Below are 27,122 nucleotides of genomic sequence, written 5' to 3'. Positions count from 1 at the left end.
CCTGCCTCTGCCTCCCGAGTGCTGGGATTATCTTGTATGATTTCTAACAGTGGGAGTGAGGACTGTCTCTGACTCTTTTACCTGCTTGAGGAACTCTAGTCCTCCTGCTGGGTTACCTCATCGAGCCTTGGTATAAAGATGTATGCCTGGTTTTATTGTAGCTTCTTATTCCACGTTTTTGTTGATGTCCCTTGGAAGCCTGCTCTTTTCTGAGGAGAGACAGAAAGGGAAGATGGATCTGGGAGAGAGGGGAGATGTGGAGGAGAAACTGGAGAGGGAGAGAGGAAACTGCAATCAGGGTGTGATATATGAGAGAAAAAAATGCTTTCCACATCTCCTCAGGAAAAGTCACTTAGACGTGCAAATGAGTTCTTCTCTGTCTTAACTGGTTTGGTGTCATAGATCATGTGGCCCATAGTAATACAAGTTTCTTGTAAATATAATGGACAATGTAAGACACTGAAGATTATCAAATTTTGTTCCAAAATTTATTGTAGCAAATACAGTACTATTTCTAGAAATACGTTAGAGAAGCCTTAGAGTAAGATACAAGTCTCATGCTGTTTCAAGTAAGTTTATGAGCTTATGTTGGGCATTATTCATAGTTTTCCTCAGTCATATACAGTCCATGAACTGGTTAGTTGGCTACACCTGCCAGATTCTTGTAGAATTATATACGAAGCATCTTAGTCAAGGTTCCTGTTGCTGTGATACAGCACCACAACCAAAAGCAGTTGGGGAGGAAAGGGTTTGTTTGTCTTACACTTCCACATCATAGTCCATCACTGAAGGAAGTCAGGGAAGGAACTCAAACATAACAGGAACCTGGAAGCAGGAGCTGAGGCAGAGGCCATGGAGGGGTGCTGCTCCTGGCTTGCTCCCCATGGCTTGCTCAGTCTGCTTGCTTTCTTTGTTTCTTAAATTATTTATTTACTTATTTTACGTGCATTGGTCTTTTGCCTGCATGTGTGTGTGTGCGCGAAGGTGTTGGATCCTCTAGAACAGACAGCTGTGAGCTGCCATTATGGGTGTCAGGTCCCCTGGAAAATAATCCAGTGCTCTTAACCATTGAGCCATTTCTCTAGCCCCAGCCTGATTTCTTATAGAACCCAAGGTCATTAGCTCAGGGATGGCACTATTCATAATAGGCTGGGTCCTTCCCCATCATTCACTAATTAGGAAAATGCCCTACAGGTTTACCTACAACCCTAACCCACAGAGACATTTTCTCACTTGGGATTTCCTTCTTTCTGATTACTACAGCCTGTGTCAAATCAACAAAACTAACCAGCACACAATGTAATTTAAATATTTAAGCTTCAGAAGTGATTCAAGGAAAGTTTCACTCTTCCATTGACAGACACTGAATGTTTATATCTCCTCAAAATTCCTATGTTGTGACTTAATCTCTGATGCTATGGTATTTGGAGGCAGAAGCTTTGGGAGTTGTGATAGCCTAAGTAAGAATGGTCCCTGAAGACCCATATATTTGAGGTTTTGGTCCCAGTTAGAACTATTTGAGAAGGATTAGGAGGTGTGGCCTTGTTGGAAGAGGTATGTCACTTGAGGATAGGATTTGAGGTTTAAGAAGTCCGGGCCATGGGGGATAGAGAGATGACTCAGTAGTTAAAATCACTGACTGCTCTTCCAGAGGGCTCGAGTTCAATTCCCAGCAATCATATGGTGGCTTGCAGTCATCTGTAATGGATGCCCTCTTCTGGTATGTCTGAAGACTCTCTCTCTCTCTCTCTCTCTCTCTCTCTCTCTCTCTCTCTCTCTCTCTCTCTCTCTCTCTCCCTCTCCTCACCCCACTCATCCATCTTACAGATTCAAGGTAAGTGCTCAGCTACTGCTCCAGCAGTATGCCTTCCTTCCATGTTGGTCATGATCTAACCCTCTGCAACTGTGAGCTTTTAATTAAATGGCTTCCTTTGAAGTTACCTTGGTCATGGTATTTCATCATAAGAATAGAACATAGCAATTAGGCCATGTGAGTGAATCCCTCACAAAGAATTAACACTGTTATCAAAAGGATCCCAGAGAATCTGAAAAGGTGAGTCTACAGCTTAGAGAACTAGCTGCTCTTCAGAGGTCCTGCAGTCAGCTTCCAGCACCCACATGGCAGACTACAACCATGTATAACTCTAGTTCCGAGGGATCCAGTGCCCTCTTCTGACCCCCACTGACACTACATGCACACAGTACACAAACATACATGTAGGCAAAATATTCATACACATAACATAAAAATAAAGGCCGGGCGTGGTGGCGCACGCCTTTAATCCCAGCACTCAGGAGGCAGAGGCAGGCGGATTTCTGAGTTTGAGGCCAGCCCCATCACCCTCCCCCCCACCCCCCACACAAAATAAACCAACTCAGGCTATACAATTTCGTTTGAGAGAGGGTTTCTGTATGTAGTCCTTGCTGACCTGGAACTTGCTAGATAGCCCAGGCAATCCTGCCTCTGCAATCTAAGTATTTGAATTATAGATGCAAACTACTTACTTGCCCTCCATCCTCTCTCTCTCTGTCTCTGTCTCTGTCTCTGTCTCTGTCTCTGTCTCTGTCTCTCTCTCTCTCTCTCTCTCTCTCTCTCTCTCTCTCTCTGTCTGTGTGCATTCGTGCACTAGAAGCTTTGGTGTACATGTTATCTAAGTATTCTGCCAATGAGCTACATCTCCAGTCTCTAGTGTACAGTTTTCAAGGTTTAAAAAAAAGTTCTAATACATAAAAAAATTGTATTTGAATTTTTAAAAAAATATGTCCATGTAAATGTGGGTGCCTGTGGAGGCTACCCTAGAACTGGAGTTACAGGTGCTTTGCAAGACACCTTATGTGTGTGTGTGTGTGTGTGTGTGTGTGTGTGCGTGTGTGCGTGTGTGTGCTGGGAACTGAACGTGGGTTCTCTGGATGAGCAGCAAGAGTTCTAAAATGCCAAGAGATGGCTCCAGCCTCTGGAATGTTTGAGTGGAAGTCCCCGGACTTGAAAACCTGATGGTACACAGATGTAAAGGCAGACAAGGCTAACCTGAGGTAGTGTCTGGTGCTGATCAATATAGGTCATAATTATATGTATAATATTTATTTTGTAGACACCTTTTTGAAGCACAGTCCTATTTTTATGAAAAAAAATATAGTTTAAACATCTCACAAAAATAAAATATAAATACCCATTTGTAGAATACCTGGGGTAGTCCTTGAAGCTCTAGGTCCATGCTAAACTTCAGGCATTCAAAACTTAATAGACCCTCAAGAGCATATGCACAAATATTCCAGCAGAGGGAAGCGACACATCACTAAGCAGTTTCAACAACTAGCTTTTCAAGTGTGTATATACAGACACACTATAGGAAGATATATATAAAATGTGATGGTTTTGAAGCAAAGTTTCATGCATCCCAGGGTGGCAGTACTTTTAAATATTCCAGGAAGCCAACTGTGGAAATACACTCCTTTAATCTCAGCATTCAGAAAGCAGAGACAGGAAGATCTCTATGAGCTTCAAGACAGCTTGATTTCTATAATGAACAACAGGACAGCCAAGACTAAATACTGAGACTCTATCTCAAAAAAAATATTTTCAGAAGAGTTATGTCGATAAATGTATGCATGCATACATGTATTTATATGTGTGTAATTTTTTATTATAGCAATTTTGGTATTAAGTATCACTTAGTCATAGCAGATTTTTTTTCCCAGAACTCTGAGTTGGGTGCAGTTCTTGGATGGCACCTGGAGCAATAGCAAGATGGGTATAGTTCAGTTACAGACATTTGCCTGTTGTTTATGAAGTATATATTTACAAAGAGTCATGATTTAAGGTCTAAAGGATTCTTCTAAAACTTATTCAAGTGTGTATGTGTATGGGCACATAAGTGTGTATGTGTGTAGGTACACAAGTGTGTATGTGTGTAGGTACATAAGTATGTATGTGTGTGGGTACATAAGTGTGTATGTGTGTGGGTACATAAGTGTGTATGTGTGTGGGTACATAAGTGTGTATTGCGTGGGTACGTAAGTGTGTATGTGTGTGGGTACGTAAGTGTGTATGTGTGTGGGTACATAAGTGTGTATGGGTGTGGGTACATATATATGGCATTCAGAGAACAACTTGCAGGAATGGGTTCTTTCTTTCTACTCTGTGGGTTCCAGGGTTCAAACTCAGGTTTTGGGCTTGCTAGCAAGCATCTTTACCCACTGAGCCATCTCACTGACCCAAGGATTCTTGCTGTTGTTTGTGGGCCTGGGGGGTTGAACCTATGGCCTATGCATGCTACACGTGGACTCTACCATGTGCTATGTTTAAAAAAAAAAACTGGGGACAACACTACAAAGATAGATAAGTATTTGAAAACTCCACAAAAGTATAACGGGCAAAAAATGTGTGAGGCCATTCCCAGCATCAGTACCCATCAGGGAAACGTACACATCCTATGAGATGTGATTATACGCCTATCAGAATAGGAAGAGGGAGAGAGAGGCCAGGATAGGAGACAACTTGATGTACTGTTGGAAATGTAAAATGGCATAGCCATGTGGAAAACAGTTCAGAGACTCGTCTTGTCAAACACATCCTTGGTGTTGTATAATCCACCATGAACACTCCTTCTTGTTTTCTCAAGGGAAGTGAAAGTACAGGTCTACAAGGATACTTGTTTATGAATGTTATATCAGCTTTACTTGTCAACCACCCAACAGGGAATGAATGAGCAAACATATAACGCAGGCAGACAGATGACTGCTATTCATCAGTAAGACAGATGTGGCACTGATATATGTGACAACTTCCAAGAATACTAAAGATGTGAGAAGGGAGAGAAGCCAGGCATTTACTGCATTATTTCAATTACATTAAACTCTAGAGCCATCCTAACTTTGTGTCACGAGTCAGCAGGAGTGAAAGGGTAGGTGGGGACATCGGGAAGAGCAGAGGGGGTGGTGACTTTAGGGATAGTGAGAGGGTTCAGTATCTTTACTGTAGCTATGGTTACATGATTCTGCATGTTTCTCTGAAGCTCTTGAGTACTTCCTTAATATGAGTTCCTTTAATCCTGGGTAAATCATACTTCTGTAAGTACTATTTTAAATTAAAACTAAATATTTAATGGCTATAGTATGCAACAAACCAAATGCTGACTAGACATCCAGGACAGCCTGTACTTCACTTGATGTCTGAGGAGTCGTCAGCAAAGCATGAGCAAACCTCCCCTGGATCCAATACTCCCAGCATCCCCCACAAAGCCCTAGGGCATGTTACAACGGAAACTTTTGAGAGTTGTAATCAGGAAGCTGTGATAATTAACATAAAGAAACCCAGATCCTATATGCCCTCTTCTCCATTTCCCCCAACAGTAACACCTTGTTGATCCATTCTCTCACTAGTAGATACTTGGGTTCTTTGCTACAGTGAACATGAATGTGCAAAGTATCTTTTTAAAATCTTGCTTTCGATTCTTTTGGTTGCATACTCAGAGGTGAGCTTGGTGGGCCCTATGGTGGTTCTATGTCTAATTTGTTTGAGGAATTACTGTGGTGGAAAAGAGAAAGACCTGAGGGTTTGTGAAGTCCTGGGTGAATGTGTGCTGTTGGTATGGATACATCATGTCAAGAACTCTAACCTCAGACCATGGAGAAATGGCAAAGCCTTCACGGGAGGGGTGGGGGTGGGGAGGTGTTCAGAGAGGGTGCAGAAGCTTTCCCTTGGACTATGTATGGATGTTGGTAGTGTGTGCAGAAAATGTTCATCATAGCTTTCACCCCACGTAGTTACAGTTAAAGACTGACAGGGACCGACTGCTCCTTGAGATTAGCTAGCTCTCTCCTTGTTCAGCTGTATCCTATAAACCCTGCTTCCTTGTTTATCTGTGTGTGATAACGTCGCTTCCCCTCTGTTCAACTGTATAAAATAGCACCAAGCTTCTGAGGTGCAGTTTTACCATCAGAGGACCCAGTCAACCTGATGACAGCTCCCCTGTACATGTGTCTTGTCTTCATTCTCTTGCCACCCAGTCAGGTTAGTCCCCACAGCTGTGCAAGTATGCAGACAGCTTCTGTATACTCTCACCCTGACCATACGATTTTACGTCGCCAGGAACAACCCACAGACTTTACAATTTCTCTATAGCCTGTGTAACACTAACTCTTGTTCTCCCCCACCATTAGGTGTGTGTGCGTGTGCGTGTGTGTGTTCAAACACCAGCCATCCTAAGGGATGTATCATAGTAGTATGATGGCTAAATTTGCATTACATAAGGAGTCTGTGATACTGAGCATCTTTTCCTACGCCTGTTAGCTGTGGCTGGGACTTTTGGTTTTAGGTTTATGATAGATGAACATCTTTTTATAGCTTATCTGCCAGGCATATATCTTTTTGGTTAAGTATCTGTACAGAAAACTTGTCCAATTTTATTTTTTTATATTTGTTTTACATGTGTGGTTTGTCTATATGTGCACCACTTGCATGCCTGGTGCCTGCCAAGGTCAGAAAGGAGCATTGGATCCCCTGGAGCTGGAGTAATGGATGGTTGTGAGCTGCCATGTGGGTTATGAGAACTCAGCCCTGGTCTTCCACAAGTGTCCAGTGTTTTTAATCGCTTGCCGATCTCTCTAGCCCACCTTGATGCATTTTTATATGCTTCTGTATATGCAGTTTACTGGGCTGCTTGGATTTGTGGTTTACAATTTCAAGTTTGGAATTGGAGCTATTCATTATTTCACTTTTTTTTTTCTTTTCTATTTTTATCTCCCCCCTTATTCCGTTAGAGATTCTTTTTTTTTTTTTTTTTTTTTTAAGATTTATTTATTTATTATATGTAAGTACACTGTAGTTGTCCTCAGACACTCCAGAAGAGGGCGTCAGATCTTGTTACGGATGGTTGTGAGCCACCATGTGGTTTCTGGGATTGGAACTCCAGACCTTCGGAAGAGCAGTCGGGTGCTCTTACCCACTGAGCCATCTCACCAGCCCTAGAGATTCTTTCTACATGTAAACTAGGGTGCTTAATGTTGCCCCAGCTCTTTTCATTAAAAAACAAACAAAAACCTGTCTTCTGTGTTTGGATAGTTTGTTGCCTTTTCTTTCTTTCTTTTTCTTTCTTTCTTTCTTTCTTTCTTTCTTTCTTTCTTTCTTTCTTTCTTTCTTTCTTTTTTTTAATTTTTAAAGTATGTATATTATATAACTTTCTGTTTCTTTTTTTTATTAGATATTTTATTTGCATTTCAAATGCTATCCTGAAAGTTCCCTATACCCACCCTGTTGCCTTTTCTACTAACATTTTCTTCTGCAATATCTTGTCTCCTCTTAAACCCATATACTTCACTTTCTACCTCATTCATGGTAGTTTTCATTTGTAGAAATCTCTCTTTCTCTCTCCCTTCCTCTCCCTCCTTCTTCCCTTTGAGACAGGGTTTCTCTGTGTAGCCCTGGCTGTCCTGGAACCCACGCTGTAAACCAGGCTGGCTTCTAATTTAGATATTCACCTGCCTCTGCCTCCTGAGTGCTGGGATTCAAGGCATGCACCACCACTGCCTGGTGAAATCTTTTTGATATTATGTTTCAATATTAAAAATATGGAATAGCTTGTCCTTTGTTTTTTGAGTTTTGTTGTTTGGCTGGTTGGTTTTTATTTACTGTGGGCATGAGGTATGGGAGTTGGTTTTCTCTTCCCATCATGGGTTCTGGAGACTGGCTCAGGCCACGCACAGGGCTGGTGCTTCAAGTGCTTTTTATCAGCTGCTTTCTTGCCAGTCCACTGGTAACAGCTGGTTATGAGTTTGTCTTTGTATTTTTCTCTGTCTGTGCCTTGGAATCTTTGAATCATCAACACTGTGGTCTTTAATGAGAGATGCTGGGTACTGTTGTATTTTTATATTCCTAGGCCTTCCTCTGGGGTAACTTGGAAACAGTTAAAGTGTTTTTGGTCCTTAAGACCCGTTCAGCAGAATCATAGTGTTTAGGGCTAATTACTTCTCTACTCCTGAAACCAGGGTCTTCTGAATAATTCACAGTGTTCTCTGGGCTATGGTATTTACCTAGGTTAGTTTGTGAGGACAGACATGATTCCCAAAACCATGAGTTCTTCCTCATTGTCTTGGATAGATGCTCTTCAGAGTTCTGCTTGTTTACATCAATGCCCTGGTCACTGTTCTTCTGAGACTGTGAGGGACATCTCCAGGTTGTCTCTCCACATCAATGCCCTGGTCACTGTTCTTCTGAGTCTGTGAGGGACATCTCCAGGTTGTCTCTCCATGCTGTGCTGGAATGCTTGGATCTTACACATCTTTCACGAGCTCTCATGTGAAAGGTTTGATTTACAGTGCAGTGCTGTTCAGAGATGAGGTTTTGAGAAGTGCGATGAGGCAAGGGTCTAACCTCATGAATGGGTTCATAGATTCAGAATTTGAAAAAAAAAATGTGTACGCATGAGTCTGAGTGGATGTGTACAGGTGTGTGCTCCTATGAGTGCACAGAGGCCAGAAGGGGATACTGGATCTTTGTAAGCTGGAGTTATAAGCTCCTGACTTATTATGTGGTACTGGGTCTGAACCTGACTCCTCACGATCGCTCTCTTCAATGATGAATGCTTTGTTTTTCTTGAGACAGGTTCCTTTTCTTTAAACATTAAAAGAAAAAAAATTTCGAGCTGGGCATGGTGGCGCACGCCTTTAATCCTAGCACTCGGGAGACAGAGGCAGGCAGATTTCTGAGTTCGAGGCCAGCCAGGTCTACCAAGTGAGTTCCAGGACAGCCAGGGCTATACTGTCTCTCAAAACCAAACCAAAACAAAAAAAATATTTCTGCATATAGATGTTTTACTGCATATGGCTACATACCAGGTGTGTGCCTGGACAAGGCCAGAAAAGAGAATCTGATTGCCTAGAACTGGAGCTCTAGACATTCATTAGCTACCATGTGGGCGCTGGGAATAAAGTCTGGATTCCCTAAAGAGCAGCTAGTGCTCTTATCCGCTGAGTTACCTCACCAACCTCTCGAGACAGGCCTTCGCTTACTTGGGACTTGAAATATAGTTCAGGTTGGCTTCGAACTCATGGTTCTCCTACTTTCACCTCCCGAGTGTTTCATGATCACAGGCTTCTGCTACTACCCCTGGCTTAGATTCTGGATCTTTTAGGTAAGTTAGTCATAGAGTAATGGCATTTCATACCCTCTTATCTGTCTATGCTATCAGGGCCAAGGGACACCAGCAGGTCATTGGGAGTGGCTGCCTCTGAAGGCTGTATTGTGTCCTTTGACTCTTCCTGTCTTCCTTTTCTGGCTGCCACAAGATTTGCAACACCACTTTCCTATTTACTTGCACTGTGATGGTCTGCCAAGCTTGTCTCAGGTACCAAAGAAAGTGGGGTAAATGACCAAGACTGAAAGCCATGAGCCAAATTTCTTTTTAAATTGTTTATCTCTGGCATTTTTGTTATAACAATGCAAACCTCACACAAGTAGATGCCTTTTAGTCTCCCAGAATTCTGTTCCAACTTTTTTTTCTTAGAGAATTAATTTTATGTATATGAGTACACCGTAGCTGTCTTCAGACACACCAGAAAAGGGTATCAGATCCCATTACAGATGTTTGTGAGCCACCATGTGGTTGCTGGGAATTGAACTCAGGATGTCTGGAAGAACAGTCCGTGTTCTTAACCACTGAGCCATCTCTCCAGCCCCTCGATCAGGTTTCTTACACTAGAGGTCTCTGGATGGTGACTTCCTTGGCTTTATCTGGTTCAGAAGGTATTTTGCTTCTGTTTTAGAAAGACATTTTCTTTTATCTTAGAAAACCGCTCATCCACAATGACAAGAAGCAAACAAATAACTCAGAATTGTTCTGAAGCCATTCATACCTTTGAACCCAACATGAAATGGGATGCAAGCAAAATGACACTAATGATGATGATCATGTACATACATGTTTATTGTGTCACATAATACACATTTATTATTGTGCCAGGCATTAGCATCTGCACAAGCCAAACTGGAAGCTTCAGGTAAAAAGCCCATGGATAATGTGCACAGAGATGACAGAGGTACGTTAAGAGTCAGTCAGCACAGAGAATATACAATAGTATCTTGACACATCCCTACATACTGCAGCTATGGTATCAATTTAACTGTTCTAACAATCTCCAGCTACTGTTATTATCCCTAGACAATGCCCAGAGAAGAAATACTCAACTGAACTGGAACCATTTAGAGCAGACATTGCCTTCATTTCAACAGAGCAAAGCTCCAGGAAGAATGGGAAACTGGGAGTGGGGGGAGGGGGAGGGGGTGTCAGGGGGAGCACTCAGCAACAAAACTACGGTGACACCCCTCTCCTCAAATTCACGTATGGGTTAGAGAGCAGGAAGGAAAAGAACAAAATATCAGGAAAGAAAAAGGACTTTTAAAAAATAAAAATAGAAGTTGAGGATGTAGCTCAGTGGTATGAGTGCTCGCCTAGTGTTTGATCCCAGTGTTAATAAATGCAGAAAAATCTAATTAAAAAGTGCATATATGAAGGCTAGGTGTGCTGCTCACTGTAGTGCTGTGGTGCAGTCAGGGCCAGGAGAGTTGCTCCAAGCTCAAGGTCAGTCTGTTCTATACAGCAAGTTCCAGGTGAGCATAGAATACACAGTGAGACCCTGTCTCCAAAGGAAACACACACACACACAAAACCCAATGAACAACAACAAAATTCCAGATTCTCTTTATTGAGAAGGCTCCTGAAAGTATGTACACATACATCAAAACAAAAGAGGCTCCCGCCCAAGGGTTCACCTTTGTTTTTTCTTTTAGCATGTACTCAGCAATGGGTTTCCCTGTGGCAAGAATTTTGTGTGTATGCCAATGTGCTGGCCCATGAGAAGTCCAGAGGGTGACATCAGGTTGGCTGCCATCCTCTGCTGTTCGCCACCTGAACTTTCAAAAACAGGACCTCTTTCATTCGGTCTCCACTTCCACATATTGGCTAGACTGGCTGTCGAGTGAGCCCTTGGGGTCCGCACATTTGCAGACCCCCTCCCCAGGTGCTGAGGTACAGACACATGCTCTCAGATGCTCACCTCCTGAGTGCTAGGATCGTCCATGGATGCTGGGGATCTGAACTCAAGTCCTAATGTGTTGGGGTCTCTCACCTCCACTAACCACTCTCCCTCTAAACATTGTGTTGCGCCCCTTGCAGACACAGAGGACCTCCCCAGATCTCCCAAAATGCAGCATCGTCAGACCTCCCTACGTCTCGTCATCACCGCCCACTGTCGCCGCCCACTGTCGCTCGGACCAACCACTAACAGTTGTCACCGCCCACTCGTTTGGACCCGCCTTCCAGACACAGCTCTGCTCATGATCAGACCGCGGGCCATAGAGAGAGACAGAGAGACTCGGGGGAGGGCTAAGGGTTCTTCCTTGTCCGATTAATAAATAATGCTCTGATCTGCGCAAACCGCCAGGGCATTCGATTTTCCTTGCAGCCCATTCTTATCTTAGGATGTTTAGCCCTTCAGTACGAACCTAGAGAGTGCTTGTGCGCACACAGAAAGAAATACACACTAATGCTTGTACAGCAAGCCCTTTAAGACTGAGCCAACTCTCCCTATCCCCTCATTGTGACATTTCTTCGAATACAGGTGTATGTGTATACATGAGTATGTGCATGCAAGTGGAAGCCAGAGAACAACCCTGGGTGTCATCCCCGGGAACACCCTCCACCTTCCCTGACAGTCTCTGATTAACCAATTAGGTGGGCTCCAAGGATCCCCCTATCTCCATCTTTCCAGTCTGGAACTACAAGATCATGCCACGTCACCCTGCAAGTTTAGTGTATTCTGAGGATCACCCTCAAGTCTCCATGCTTGCAAGACAGGTACTTTACCAACTGAGTATCTTTCCTGCTCCCTTGTATTCATACATGAATATAATGTACTTTGATCATATTCATACTGTTACCCTTTTGGGTCTCCTTCCTCATCACATTCTGTGTCTCAAATATCCCCCCCCCCCAATGTATGTGTGTTATGACAGGGTCTCATGCAGCAACTTTACAATGTAGAATCACATGGGAAAAGGGAACCTTAATCGAAGAACAGCTTTGATCAGATTGACCTGTGGCCATGTCTATGGTAAATTGTGTTCACTGATAATTAATGGGAGTGGGGAGGACCCAAGCCTACTATTGGTGGCACCATTCCCTTTGGCAGGTAGATATATAAAAAAGCTGGCTGAGCATGAATCAGTGAGTGGGCCAGTAAACATCATTCTTCCGTGGTTTGTTTCAGTTCCTGCCTTGACTTTCCTCGATGGGACTGTGACCTGGAACTGTAAGTAGACATAAACCCTTTCCTCTCCAAGTTGCTTTCTGTTGTGGTATTTATCACAGCAACAAAAGAAACTAGGCTACCCCTTGATAAACTGCTCTGTCTAGGTAGGTGTGTTGCCGAGTGGGAGAACCACCAACATTCCTAAAGAAAAAAGGTGTGATGTAAGGAGCAGTGACATTGTTAAAACTGCCTACACAGACTTGAGGGGTGGTTACCTCTTCTCAGTGTGGACTTGCTCATGTGGGGCTCTCGATCCTGACGACTTTAAGATTCCTACAGATAGCTCTGGGTTTGGGGAACTGTCTTCCAACTTTGCATGTCCATTCTCTAGAACCAGGTGGTACTCTAGATTTGGGGAAATCAAGTAAAAAAGAAAAAAATGGGTGCATAGAGAACATAAAGTTGAACAAGCTGCTCACCGAGATGGGCTGTAGCATCCTGTAACCACGAAGTTTGCATTCTTAGCAGCTGGGGACTTCTGGGAATGGAAACTGAAGCAGTCAGTGGCAGTGACCACAAGCCAGAAACTGAAACCACATTCTCATTTTGCGCAAAATTGCCAGCCCTGGCTGTTTTCGTTGTGTCTTGACTGTAAGGATTACATTTGGTTGTGTGTACTGTAACAGCTGCAGAACAGACTGAAACCCATGTAGCCTGCCGACACTTGTACCAACTCTCAAAATGTCAGCACGAACAACTAACCTTCTAGCAGAGATAGAGCGCCTAGAGTCCACAAGCCGATGCCACTGTAGGAACAAAAAGTGGAGACTGTCCAAAATGTCTCTGAAGGATGGGCAAAGGAAGACCAGAGAACAAAGCTGATGGGTTTTCTTTTTCTTTCGCTTCCTCCCTTCCTTCCTTCCTTCCCTTCCTCCCTCCCTCCCCTCTTTTTCATTTTGTGTGTGTGATATTTAACTATGTAGCTGACTGACCTGGTACCATCTAGCCCAGGCTAGCCTTCAAATTATAACAACTCTCTTGCTTCAACCTCTAGGGTGCTGGGATTTCAGACAGAAAACTTGATTTTTTTTTTTCCCTTGAGAAAAACAAAACTGGACTTACCATCTATGTGAACACTGTGCCGAACGAACCTAGGCGTGGACAGTTTAAGAATATGGCAGCTGCATATTATAAAGACAAAATTAGTCATTAACCTTACTGGACTAACATGCTGTTGGAAATGGTTGCTAAGAACTTAAACCTGTTCAGTTTTTTTATAGGCAAAACAAGAACCCTACTCTTTCAGAGAAATAAAACTATTTCAGTGAACAAGCAGACTAAAATTCCAGCGTAATTTAAAAAAGAAACTTCCCTTCACCCTTCCTTTTCCTTCTTGTTTCGAGTCTGGTCTCACTATGCAGTCCCAGCTGGGCTGGAACTTACTATACAGAGTAAGCTGACCTTGAACTTTGGGAGATCCTCCTGTCGCTGCGTCTTAAGGGCTGGAGTTATAGGTGTGCACCACTACCCCTGTTAGCTCCAAGTTCACCATCAGTCACTTGTGTCCGCAGTGAGATGCAATGCTTCTTTTCTGTCACAGCTCTGACTAAGCTTTGTAGAGGGCATAGATAAAGGTGAGTGAATGGGGGAGGGGTGGCAAGATGGCTAAAATGGGGAGAAGTGCTTGCTACTAATGCCAAGCTGGATGGCCTGAGTTCCGTCCTCAAAACTCATACAGTGAAAGGAGAGAACTAAATACTCAGGTTGTCTTCAGACCGCCACTCAAGTGTGGCAGTACCTGTGTGCTCGTGTGCATGTCTCACACACACACACACACACACACACACACACACACTAAATACATATGAGTGAATAAATGATGCACACTAACTATACACGGTAAAAAAAATAAATCAGAGCAGAATGCTTGAGAAAACAGACATGTATGTTCTGTAACAGCTTCGCTCCATCAGTCACACCATTTATTTCAGCAAGTTGTGCTTGGAAACCACATGTAAAATTTCAGAAAGAAACTCTTGCCTTTTGAGAGGACAACCTGAGACTTGACGGTGGCTGAGCATACACTGTACACAGGAAGAAAGGGGGGTTTTCAATGCAATTTATTTGAAATGCTTCCAGAAAAGTTTAAGGCCATTATACAAAAGTATTCATTTCACCAAAACATCCGTCCACTCTCTTCCCACAGGCTGACAGACCTTGTCTACCATGGCCTGTGGCTCTACAGAGAACAGTTCAGGCTTTTCTCCGTCATCCAGTGTCCTGTCTCAGCTTTCCACTGTGTCTGCCTGGAGCAGGTTTATTCAGCAACTTGGGAAACAAAATGGTTTTAAATAAACTTGCAATAGAAAAAAAATTCACCACTATTAAAATCTATAAATACAGAAATATGCTTTACAGGGTAGAACTGATCATAATATGTCTTGAAAAATAATAATGTCATATACCTTGTTTTTCTATTGGTTGCTCTTGTCACACAGCTTCTTTCAGTGCACACGACCCATGTGCACAGTAAAGGGACAACCTTGTATTTTGCTGCTTTTCTGTAAACTTGATGCAGAAATTGATAACAAAAAACTTTTTGGCAATAATTTAGAATCATTACTACTAGTGCTGGTGTGGGTATAATTTTGTACAAATCCCCTAAGTATTTACACTGCAAGAAGCTGTTTAGTTTGTGAATATTTTATTTTCCTCAAGGTTTTTTGTTTTGTTTTTTTGTTTTTAACCCTTGCTCTGTAAATCAAGGCTGGAACAAAGAACTTTCCAGTTTGGCTAGCTGATCCTAGATAATGTGAGCTAATGAAACTGGCCTCAAAGGGAATTAACCGCCAGTCTGACTGTAGCTCAAGAACCAGGGCCTGAAAGCAGAGCAGGAACTCCTGAGACTGTCCGGAGTAACTTCAATTTCCGTGGTTCGCACAGGAGGCTTCAGTGACAGTGACACATTTCTCACCCCCAAGTCCTTCTCTCTTGTTTGTAAACAGAGTCCTGGGTGTAGTCACAGTCGTCCACTCGAAAAGAGGAGTGGCTGAAGGGGATGAAAAATAATGTCGATGGGGTCGCATAACTCTGGCAGATCTTCCTTCCCTGGTCCCTGGCAATCTCTGTTGTTGTAGGCTAGAAATGGCTTTTCTAATGGCAAGCCACTGGCCATGACAAACAACCCCCCGCCCCATCAGCTGAACAGTCAGAGCTGGCAGGTGCTTTTAGCTCTGTTTTGTTTATACTGTGGAACTCAGTTTGAACTACAACTTGGTATGTGGCCAAGGCTGTTCTTGAACTCCACATCTTCCTGCCTCTGCTCCCAAGTGCCAGGATTGTAGGCCTGTGCCACCAGGCCCGTCTGGCAGCTGCTTGTATCTTGGCCCTCTCTAAAGCCACCTCTGTTTCAGGTCTTCATATATTGTTACATTCAACTTACACTGGATGAAACCTCAGGCTTCAAAACAAGGCTTCCTCCTTTGCAAAATTAAACCTCAGAAACCCTCAGGGATATTTTCATGTTTTCTGGTTGAAGAACACGGAACCCGAGCTCACTCCAAGGGTTAATTAGACGTTCTGCCTTCCCTTCCAATGCCATCTCAGTTCTCTGCAAAGCGCTCTCAATGCCAGGACTACAGCTACTAGGTCAGAGCTAGAGGAACACTAGAGAAGCATGGGACACAGGCTTTGTCAACCCAGTCCACACAGAACAGTAGTTTAGAGACCCTTTCTGTTTTGAAAGTAGGGCAATTCAAAGTAATTCAGTCAGTTCCTCCCCGCTCAGCTAGACGCTTGTGAGATACAGCAACAGGGTAAGGACTGCCTTACTGACACAGACTGAGTGGCAGTTACAGTACTAGGGACAAGGAACAGAGGGAACTAGGCCAACACGGGCACAGGAGTATTACAAAGCGCCTCTCCAAACAGTTCATGTGTGGAATGCAAACACTGTACAGGTAAGAAACGGCCTGCCGCTAGCAGGGTCACAGTCTTCTTCTGTCAGACGCTCTCCTCGGGCTGGCTGTTTGCACAGGAAGCGTCTGTCTGTTCCATCCGCTCACACTCGAGGCTGACCTCGCTGGTGTCCATACTGCAGTCCGACTCGCTGTCCGATTGGTCCATCTGCTCAAGCTTTGTTTCTCCCTGCGGTTCCCTGTTCTCAGGGCCAGGACCCCGGACCAGTCCCTCGGAGTCGAGCAAGCCAGCCTGCCCGGCAGCAGACAAAACTGTTTCTTTTGCCTGACGGATACAGTTGAGCCACTGCTGTTTGTTGAAAGTGTCGTTGGCCTGTAGCGAGTGGGTCTGACTTTGGGATCCGTTTTTGAAACTGACTCTGAAGAAGTTTTTAACTAGAAATGAACACATGAAAGGAGAGTCAACGGGTTGGTATTTGTCAAGGCGAACAATATCACAGAGTGGCCCTAATGTAATGGGCATACCCTGGGCCCATGCCAGACACTGATTACAGAATGTCTCTTACTGATGCAGGACCCAGTGACGCAGACCTAGCTCAGATTTTCTGAAGGGATTGACAACAGCTGCCTGTATGTTAGAAGCCCTTGGAGCTGACATGGGAGGAGCTAGAGGGAAGAGACATGGGAGGGGGTGGAGAAGGAAACTGAAGGGGAGAAGTGATATAATTATATTTAAACAAAAATACATGGGTGGTGGTGGCTCTCGCCTTTAATCCCAGCACTTGGGAGGCAGAGGCAGGCGGATTTCTGACTTTGAGGCCAGCCTGGTCTACAGCCAGAGCTACATAGAGAAACCCTGTCTCGAAAAGAAAAGAAAAGAAAAGAAAAGAAAAGAAAAGAAAAGAAAAAAAAAAAAAAAAAAAAAAAGACCCTATTTTAGAAATAAATGAAAAAGTAATAAATCTGTCCATTCCTTTATGGTTATTATTAGTATTGTTGTTGTTGTTGTTGTTATTTAGAGAAGGGTCTCACTCTGTAGCTCTGGCTGGCTGTGACTCACTATATAAAGCAGTCTATCCTCAGACTCACAGAGACCCACCTGCCTCTGCCTCCCAGGTGCTGGGATGAAGACCCTAAGCATGTACCGTTATGCCCAGATTAAGCTTCAGTTTTTCTAACCGGCATTAGGAACATTTGTCCAGTGTATACTCTATGTCTTGGTTTATCATTGGTACCCGAAACAGTGCTCACTACTTAACTGCCTGATAGAGATCGCTTTCATGGCTTCCTGTCGTTGTTTCCTTTATGTAGTTAAGTCTTGAGGGTGAGATGCTCACGCACCCCAGCTCACCGTTCATTTAGCTTTTATTTTCTTCTGAGGTAGGCTTTCACTAGGTAGCCCAGGTTGGCCTCAAACTCACAACCCCATGTTGAGCTATGGCACCCTGGGCTCTAGTTGATTCTTAACTCTCTTCAGCAGCTACAGCAGAACAACTACAAAAACCTTACACTGTGCAACCAGTGCCCACACAGAGGCTGCATGGCATTACGCACACTTTGATGTGGCAGTAGGGGACAGAGCCAGAGAGCACACAGTGCACCAGCTGCATGCAGCTGCATAGGGCTGGGCGTCATGTACGGTCTGCTGCTTAACGCCCAAAGCAGTCTCAAAAGGAAAGCAGACAAGTGGAAAACTGAGGGCTCAGAGGTCCAACTTGACTGTCCATTCATCAGTAGGTACAGTGTCAACACTGGGGCGGTTTGCTATTCACTTTTCTCCAGCCAGTCACTCCTTCCATATTTCTACCATCAAATGGTTCAATGTGTCACTGAGTTGGCTACCCACACACACCTCTCTCATTGTTGCTGAAGGCCCCGCGCAGGGAGCCACCCAGCCGCACTTCTCCATCCTGCAGGTCTTCCAGGGTGAGGTCCTTCACAGGGATGGGCTGCCGGTACAACTGATAGCAGAGCTGCTCGTTGTGCGTGACAGCTCGGGTGATCACCAACACTTCTTGGAACAGGAAAACATGGAGTTTCTAGAAGAAAAGAGCCCACAGGATTGTCCTGAGCAACCCTCTACTAAGTGGTGAGTTTGTGGGCCTCTGCGGCAAGAGGTCTCTAGGAACTAGGTTCATAAAGGATTATGAGTGCGTGCTCAGTTCTGTTTCTAGGAAAACAGAAGTTGGGCAGATCTGAAGTGTTTCCAGATACACTGCCTTAATTTAGGTTCCTCCTTAGGGGCCTGCTGGAGAAAGCCTTTATACACTTAACTGTACCAGAACCCTACTTAGATTACAGTTCACAACCTGTTCATGCACACAGAGCCTCCAGCTCGACCAAAAGAAAACTAAGGGACCAAAAAGAACAGGATGGGGAGAGGAATTATTACCTTCCTGGCATCAATACAATTCTAAGAGATCGAGTTAATGATAGTCTACAGGGATGAGAGTGTATATCAAAGCCTAATAATAACTCTGGCTTCCCAAACCCATAAAAATGTGTGTTTCTTCAACCAGTGGGCTGATCATCAACTTTAACCAGCAACTCTGACTGGGACCCTGCTTGCCTGGGAGGAACCTGAGTACACTGCTGGAGCCTAAGGATGATGCCCCTCACGTCATGGAGCTGGGACAGAAAAAAAAAAAAATCTCAGAAAACAAAGGCATGCCTCAGAGCACACAGTGAGAACAAGCTGCCTGTGTGGGGCTGGGGCACATCTCTGGTGTTCAACTCCAAACACCAGATCCTTGGGAATGTTCAGGAGTTAAGGTGGAATGATCGTAGCTCTGATGCTGGGCTCTGACTTTCTGGTAGAAACGAGTGGGAATGTCAACCCAGGACTCTCAAAAAAGGCCACTAATGGGGAAGAGTAAAAAGTCAAGATGAGAAGCTGGGTTTGAGCAGAGGAAGCACGCTCTGCATCATCCATCGGTTGCTATTTGAGGGAACAGAAATCTAAAGGTCTCCTACCACACACATTCCACATATCACAGACACAAACAATTCTACAAGACATTGGGTGGTGAGAAGGTTCATCTTCCTGCTAGTCAGAAGCGGAGGTAAGATATTGCAGATTCAAGGCTAGCCTGGGCTATACAGTGAGTTTGAGTTCAGCCTGGGGAAAACTCTCGTTCCAAAATAGACAATAAAATAAAAAGAATACTCAAAGATCATAAAACAGTAAAGCACAAAATAACCAAGTTAAAGGCTTTCCTCACTGGGGTGTGGCGGTGGTAGAAACATATTAATAATATTCCTTTAGGGGTGGAGAGGGAGAGGGTTGGGCCATTGTGTTCGAAACTTAGAACAGCCAGGGACTTTTGTTTCTACACCGCTCCATCTTTTAGCTGAGGCAGGCAGTTGAGCTGGGATTGTCTGGGCCATGTCTTACGAATGTCCTTCATTTCTAAGCTTCACTGAGATCTCTGGCTGCTCTCAGTTTTCTCTTGCTGTCACTTCTACACTATTTTTCCTGAACCAAGATTTTGTTCCTAATAATGTTCACACCTCCAGCAAGCGCCAAACCCAACACTTCCGCACCACCCCATCTGCCGTCTTTATGCTCCAAACTCTACTGCCTGAGGAGCTCATCCTTCTGCCATAGGTATGTCTAACGGGAGGGGCCTCCAGCCTTAGCTGGTGTATGAGAAGGGAACAGGCCACCTCTGGGGAGCAAGGCTTCTTCCTGATTCTCAAGACTTCCTAGAAGGAACTTTCAAGGAACCAAGTACCACATCATGTAAATCCCCTATTGCTTTCTGGACATCAATAAGAAGCAGAACACAGCCTTCCGGAAGTCAGAAATGTTCTATGGCACAGATGCAGGTCCACATACAGAAACTTCAGCAGTTTTCAGTTGGCCCCATTACAAATGGTATGGCTGAATCTAAGGTAGCCCTGATAACAAGCTATTCACGATACTCTCTAACAACAAGGGATATTCCCAGACCTGCTCACATAAGTTGAAAAGGTGCCTCTTAAATTATTAAATTTAATCAATCTCTTCTAAATTAAATCCTTTCTTGTTTTTTGGAGGCCGGTTTTCACTATGTAGCTCTGGATGAACTGGAATCTGTTATACAGGTCCATCCGGTCTCATTCTCTCTCTGTAGCCCTCGCAGGTGTTAAGCTTACATTTTTCCTGCTTCAGCCTCCCAAGTACTTGGGATTATGGATCTGTGACAGTATGTCTGGCTCACTATTTCCTGAAGTCAAAGTGGGTCATAGAGCTGGGTACAGTGAGTGGTTATTACCCATAATCCCAGCTGCTGGGGAGGCTGAGGCAGGAGTGTGGCACGACTCATCCTAATTTGAAACTAGTTGAGGCAATTTAATTGGGACTGTCTCAAAATTCAAAAAGTAAAGAGAAGGCTAGAAATGTATTCAGTGGTGGGTGCTTGCCTAGTAGGAGTAACTAGGTTAAATCCCTAGTACCACAAAAAAATAAAATAAAAAATAAAAAATAAAAATAAAAATAGAAAGGAAGGAAGAAAAGAAGGAAGGAAAGAAGGAAGGAAGGAAGGCAGGCAGGCAGGCTGAGGGTGGGGATAGAAAAGAGTAACTACTTACCACACCCCGGTTATTTTTCAGCTCTCCATGACAACACAGGACCCTTGAGCTGTCAATCAGGGAACCTTTCTGGCCTTCTTCCAAGTAAAGAAGTCGCTCTTTGTAATAACGGCATTCTGATTCCCCAGTCTTGGTGTTGATTTCTGCCACAATTCCCTGAATGATGTTTATCTATGGAAACAAATAAGAATAATCAAAATGGGGGAAGTAAGACAACCACCCACAACCAAAGGCTTGGAGCCAGCCTTGAGGCTATCCAGACACTACTGTATCTAATGCCAAGAGCTGAGTTCTAGGTGGCCACTGCAAAAATGAAAGATGCATCAGTAAGGAGCCAGCAGACCGTGGAATCCACTCTGTTTGTTTAGTCCCTTGTGGGACAATGCCATCCACTCACCAGCTCCTGACATGAACCAAGCACAGCACTGCTCACGGCAGGTGCATCAAAAGCAAGGCTGTTTCATGCAGGGGCAATGGTGGGCAGGAGCCTTCTCTGGCTGGGACAATCCTTAGATTTTGAAATCATTAAAGAAGTGGATAGTCAACATTCTATTTTAAGAAATTCCCTTTGGTAGTATATATCTCTAATCCCAGTACTTGGGAGGCAAAGGCAGGAGGACCAGAAGTCGAAAGCTAGATTCTGCCACGAGACCCTGTCTCAACAAATCAACAAAAAATAAAAATAAAAATAAATAAAGAAGAAGAAGAAAGTTCTTCTTGGGGGCAAGTCCCATTACCTCTTCAAAAACACCATTAAGAAAGTGGAGTAATGAGGATGTAGTTGATACTTCCATTAAAAGCAAGCCCTATCTTTAGATCTAGTCACAGAGTGAATAGAACTGACTCCCTTGGTATAGAAGAGCCTTATTCAATAGTCTTTCTCCCCGCTTTGCATAGATGCAGAATGCATCAGGAATGTGTGGCCAAGCCACACTGGTACTGTGGATTTTGTGTTTATCAAACACATCCACAACATGCCCAATAGTACAGGACTACAGACATTTGACATGCTACACAGGTTGTGGAAAGGAAAGAGGAAAATATACACTCAGCTGTGTAAATGGACACACAGGAGACTTGCTCTGTAGACATCTGCAAACGCAAGTTTCCCATGTTTCATGCCCAGACCTGCCCTGATAATGAGGCGCAGGCTCAACCTTTGAAGGCTAAGCACAGGGACATGGGTATCTGGCACATCCCCTCATGTTGCAAACAATCATTCTTATCTATTTGTTTTTTAAAATTCAAACCAGCTCACATGAAAAAGAGGCCAGTATGCTTTAAATGGTGTGATTTGAGAAAGGAGAAATCTTTACAGTAAATCTGAGCATAGGCTCACGGGGCCCACACAAGTCATTAGTTAGAGTGGCCAGGGCTCCCTGCTGCTTGTATTCCTGCAGACTATACACTCACAGAGATGGGATAAAGAGAGGAGGCAACCAGATCACACTCTTCCCAGTAATAAAAACAGACATGAAGAAGTAAGACAGGCCTCATCGCTGGTGCCTGTGATCCCTCTCTGTGTTGGGAACGGGGCCCTGGTCCCTGTGTGACAGACCTGGCAGACACTGCATGCCTCGTGAATCAGGAGGGAGTCTGTGCTCATTCTTCCCCTACCCTACATGGAGGCACCTGGACCAGCTTTGTAACCGCAAGGCCTAGCCACAAAGCTCGTTCATAACAGGACAGCTCTCTGCAATCCCACAGTAAGAGGGGCGCAGATTCAGGGCTAGCTTTCCACTTCACTGAACAGGACTGTAAAGCATCAGATACAGGAGCGATCTCACAGGCTGTAATCAGTGCTAAGCGAGATACAATAACCCGGAAGGCAATTATAGAAAGTCAGTTTACTGAGTACTGAGTAAATATCATGGATTATTATTTTTATTATTACTATCAATAACAACTAAGCTCTTCTCTGGGAGATGACAGGCAATTGATTATCCAGCAGCTTCAGACTTCTGATCTCCAAATCGCCTACATAAATGTTCCTATCATTATGCCAGATCAGAAATGAGCCTTCTGAGGTGATCTCTTAAAGTCCTCATCATCCTTCTACCACCTTCTATCTTTTCTTTTAAAGTGTGTGTGTGTGTGTGTGTGTGTGTGTGTGTGTGTGTGTGTGTGCGCGCGCACGCGTGTGCGCCACAGTACTCAAGTAGAGGCCAACTTTCAGGAGTTGAGTCTCTTCTTCCAAAGCTATGTTCTGAGAATTGAATTTAGGTCACTAGGTTAATGTGGTCATCTTACTAGCCTTCTTTCTGTTGTTGGGTTTTTTGGTTTTGTTCTGTCTTTGAGAAAAGATTCTAATCTGCTTGAGGCCTGGGTTAAAATCAACTCCAGAAATTTTCCATGTAATGTAATTAAAGTTTTCTAAATAGTTAGAGTCAGGGTTTAAAATCCTAGCTCTATCACTTACAAGATGTGGAATGTTACAATCTGGGACACATTACTCTCTGCTGAATAGAGGACCGAGATGTCTAGAGCGGTGGTTCCCAACTAGTGGTCTTGACCCCTCTGGGAGTCAAACGATCCTTTCACAGGGGTCACACATCATATGTCCTGAATATCAGATATTTACATTACAATTCACAACAGTACCAAAATTACGGTCATGAAGTAGCAACAAAAATAATTTTATGGTTGGGGGGGGGGTGTCACCACAACATGAGGCACTGTATTAAAGAGTCACAGCATTAGGAAGGTTGAGAAACACTGGTCATGAGACTAAGGGAAAGGGAAACCAGTAAAAGGATGTCTAGGTGTGAAGTTGTAAAAACCAGGTCAAGGCGGGTGGGATGGGGTGGTAAGCCTTGTATATTGATCCTGTAGTCCCATGAAAAGCTGGTTTTTAACATGCAGTAGAGCACAGAATGTCCTCAAACTTGGGATCCCCCTGCTTCTCGAGTGCTGAGGTTACTGGCCCTCACAAAGCCCATGCTCAATAAACATTGGCTGGGTGAGGGTGCAGTTGAATGCAGGAAGTTTGATCGAGCACTTTACTGCGTTCGGGTAAAGATGGGAGATACATCTTTTTTTTTTTTTTTCCCCAAGACAGGGTTTCTCTGTATAGCCCTGGCTGTCCTGGAACTCACTTTGTAGACCAGGCTGGCCTCAAACTCAGAAATCCGCCTGTCTCTGCCTCCCAAGTGCTGGGATTTAATAGGCATGCGCCACTACTGCCCGGCTGGGTAGCTACATCTTAAACAGACGTTCTTTCACAATGAGCTTCCAGCTAACTAGAAGCCAATTCCCATTTTCTTACCAAAGACAATTTTTTTCCATATAAAATCTCCACAAAGATCTTAGTTCTCACAGTTGGCAATGCTAATACCAGGTTAGAATGGCATGAAAATTGTCAAAAAAAAAAGTCAAACCTGAGCTGAGTATGGTGGCACATACCCATAATCCTAGCATTTGGGAGGTTCAAGCTGGAGGGTTGAGAATGGCCATGAGTTTAAAGCCAGCCTAAATCAATAGTTTCATACTAGCCCGGACCTGTGTTAGATATACAAACAAAAAACAAACAGGCACACAAACACACAATCAAATGGATCTTAAGCTACTTTCTATAAATGGCTTTGTTTTATAGACTAGGAATCTATGACATAGAAGGTTTGAACCCCAAGACTGCTGGGCCCCGTGTACAATGTACCTACTGACCTGACCCTAGCGTTCCGGAGATCGACACAGGAAGAGGGAAAGAAACGGACAGACAGACTCAGACAGACAGACTCACAGCTTCTTCCAGGTGCTGCTGGTCTGGGTTATCATTTGGCGTATGCCTCAGGATTTCTCGAAGGAGCAGAGGGTACTTCACCAGCCGGCTCCGGGGAATATCAAGGAAATTCCAGAGATCGAGTTTGCGACTGAAGGGTGATTCTAAACAGCGCTGGAGGAAGTCCTGTACTCTGTGGTCCTGCTTTTTGTGGTCCAGCAGGGCTTTGGCAGCGACTTGATTGCTGCAGTAGCTGTCGTAGGAGCTGAGACAGGGCAGCTGGGAAGGAAACATGAAGAGAAGGCAGGGTGTCAATGTCACTGCTTTAAAGGCCAAATCAGGGCATGAACAGACATCAAACTGGTCTCCAGACCCAGCCACTGTCCTTTTATCTGTAAAGGTGGAAGGAAATAACTAGTAGGAGCTTCAAAATGACAGGCAAGACACAAAAAGGTGCTCTTATTAATTGTACATTCGCTTTTTAAAGATCCCTATCAAAACCTGCTAGCTTTTTCTGGCAATTTAAACCGGAAACAAAAGAATCAGTACTACAGATGCATACAGACCAGGGTGTGTGTGTGTGTGTGTGTGTGTGTGTGTGTGTGTGTGTGTGCCTGCACATATGCTCACGTGAGTGCTGGGTATTGAACCCAAGGCTTCATGTGTGTTTGATATTCTACCTCTGAGCTACACGCCAGTCTCAGAATTTTCCTAACCCTTTCCAGGTACTCAGTAAGGCAGAGAAAGCTACCCATTTATTTCATTTTATGTGTATTTTTTGGTGTTCATGTGTGTTTGGAGGACAAGAGACAACTTCGGCTGTCATTCCTCAGGTGCCATGCACCTTGTTTTTAAATTCTGTGTGAGCTCTATGTGTCTCCATGTATAGACGATGTTGATGGTGATGATGTAGATGATGATGATGATGATGACGACGATGATGATGGGGGAGGGATATGTGTACACAGAACTCATGTGGAAACCAGAGGGCAGCCCTAGGTATTCGCTCTCATCTTAGACAGGGTCTCTTTGCTGATTGCTGCTGATCTGAAAACTCCAGGCTCACTGATCTGCAAGCTTCGGGGATCCTAACCTCTGCCCCATCTCACTGTGGAAGCACTGGGATTATGGACACCCGAGACTGTGCCTGGCTTTACAGAGATTCTGGGAATTCAAGCCCATATCCTCATACTGACACACAAGCACTTTGCCTACTGACTGGTCTCCTCAGACCTCTTTTCATTTTTAAAAATTGATTTAATTTTAAGATGTTTTTGTTTTTGTGTATGTATGTGCTTTGCTTGTCTCTCTGTAGATCATATATGTGCAGGTACCCATGGATGCTAGAGGAGGGTGTCAGAATCCCCAGAACAGGAATAGTTACATGCACTTGTGTGCCATCCTATGGGGGTTCTGGAGACTGAACTGTGGCCCTCTAGAAGAGAAACAAGTACCCTTAATGGCTGAGCCATATTCCAGCCCACCTCCTTTTATTTTGTAAAGCAAGATTTATTTTAAGATTCTCTTAAAGAGACTTATCTATAAGACTTGGTGGCATACACAGAAAGCAAGGGTTCAACTCACAGCCTAGGCCTTATGTGGCTCAGTGCAGGCATTTCCACACTTGCTTAAGATCGATTGATTCCAAGGTGGCCCAACCATCAGGGGCCCTCAAGAAGTTGAAGGAATAGTATGATTTAAAGAAAATAGTTGTAGGAATTTTTTATTAAAAATCTTCTAAGTGAGCTCTGACAGACCGGGAAAGGTTTTTGGCACTGCCTTCTGGATCACATCATAGGATCACGCAAGACTAGTTTCAGCTTAAAGACTGGAACGCTCTAACTGCACTGCCTTCATTCCAGTAAAACGATAATTTCCCTGACATGCCCATCAGTCACATTGTGTAAATACCACATCAGAGACTGGAGCAAAGAGCTGCTCATCCCCTTCTACTCCTCCCTCTTAACAGTGCCTTTGCCCGACATGCTGGTGCAAAGCTGCCCACGGCAGTAACGTGCAGCCAAGTGGCCTGGTTGCACACCCAAGGCAGTAACATGCAGCCAGTGGAAGCCAGTGAAGACCCCGAGCTCACCACAACACTCTCTCTGTAGCATTCAGTGAGAGACAGTGACAAAGGTCTCTTTTGTTTCTGCCTCCTCAGGATTTTACATTGTACCATTAAACAGTAAAATCTGTATTCTGGATGAACAAAAATATAAGTTCATAGATGATAGGAGTAGAGAATGGTTAGCGGTTTGGGATCAATGCTCACAAAGAGAGTAGCAGAATCAAAACCACGTAAGAAAAATAAGTTAATTAAATAAATAAAAAAAAGTAAACAGAATGCTGAGCACAGTGGCTCACACCTATAATCTTAGCACCCAGAAAGCTGAGGCAGGAACTGATGAGAGTTCAGGACCAGCCTGGACTACACAATCTGATCCTGTCTCAAAAGACAAACAAAAAAGGGGCAGAAAGGCACTTACTGCCAAGCCCAAGTTTGATCCCCTGGACCTAGATGTTGAGAAGGAACCAACTCTCATGAGTTAACCTCCGAGTTCCACATGCAAGAGAACAGCTCCTCCAAGGTGTCCTCTTGAATGTCCACATGCATGTACAAACCCACAACACAAAACACACACAACACAACACATACCCACAAATGCATG

General features: G+C 44.0%; 1 protein-coding gene across 5 annotated transcripts in view; it reads right to left on the bottom strand.

Moving 5' to 3' along the window:
- Positions 1-14,358: 14,358 nt before the first annotated feature.
- The window catches only part of Arhgef3 (Rho guanine nucleotide exchange factor 3), a 291,654-nt gene continuing 278,890 nt past the window's right edge, over positions 14,359-27,122 (bottom strand). For all 5 annotated transcript variants that reach the window (XM_021203021.2, XM_029541454.1, XM_021203019.1 and 2 more), the window contains 4 exons: positions 24,475-24,732; positions 20,736-20,906; positions 18,016-18,202; positions 14,359-16,598 (listed from right to left, as the gene is read on the bottom strand). In XM_021203021.2, coding sequence (XP_021058680.2) covers positions 16,249-16,598; positions 18,016-18,202; positions 20,736-20,906; positions 24,475-24,732 — 966 coding nt within the window. In that variant the 3' untranslated portion in view covers positions 14,359-16,248. The remainder of the gene's footprint in view (positions 16,599-18,015; positions 18,203-20,735; positions 20,907-24,474; positions 24,733-27,122) is intronic.

The sequence above is a fragment of the Mus pahari genome, chromosome 8 (genome assembly GCF_900095145.1).
Source record: "Mus pahari chromosome 8, PAHARI_EIJ_v1.1, whole genome shotgun sequence".
NCBI classification, from domain to species: Eukaryota; Metazoa; Chordata; class Mammalia; order Rodentia; family Muridae; genus Mus; species Mus pahari.
The sequence above is the reverse complement of the archived record's forward strand: the minus strand, read 5'-3'. Positions and strand labels throughout refer to the sequence as shown.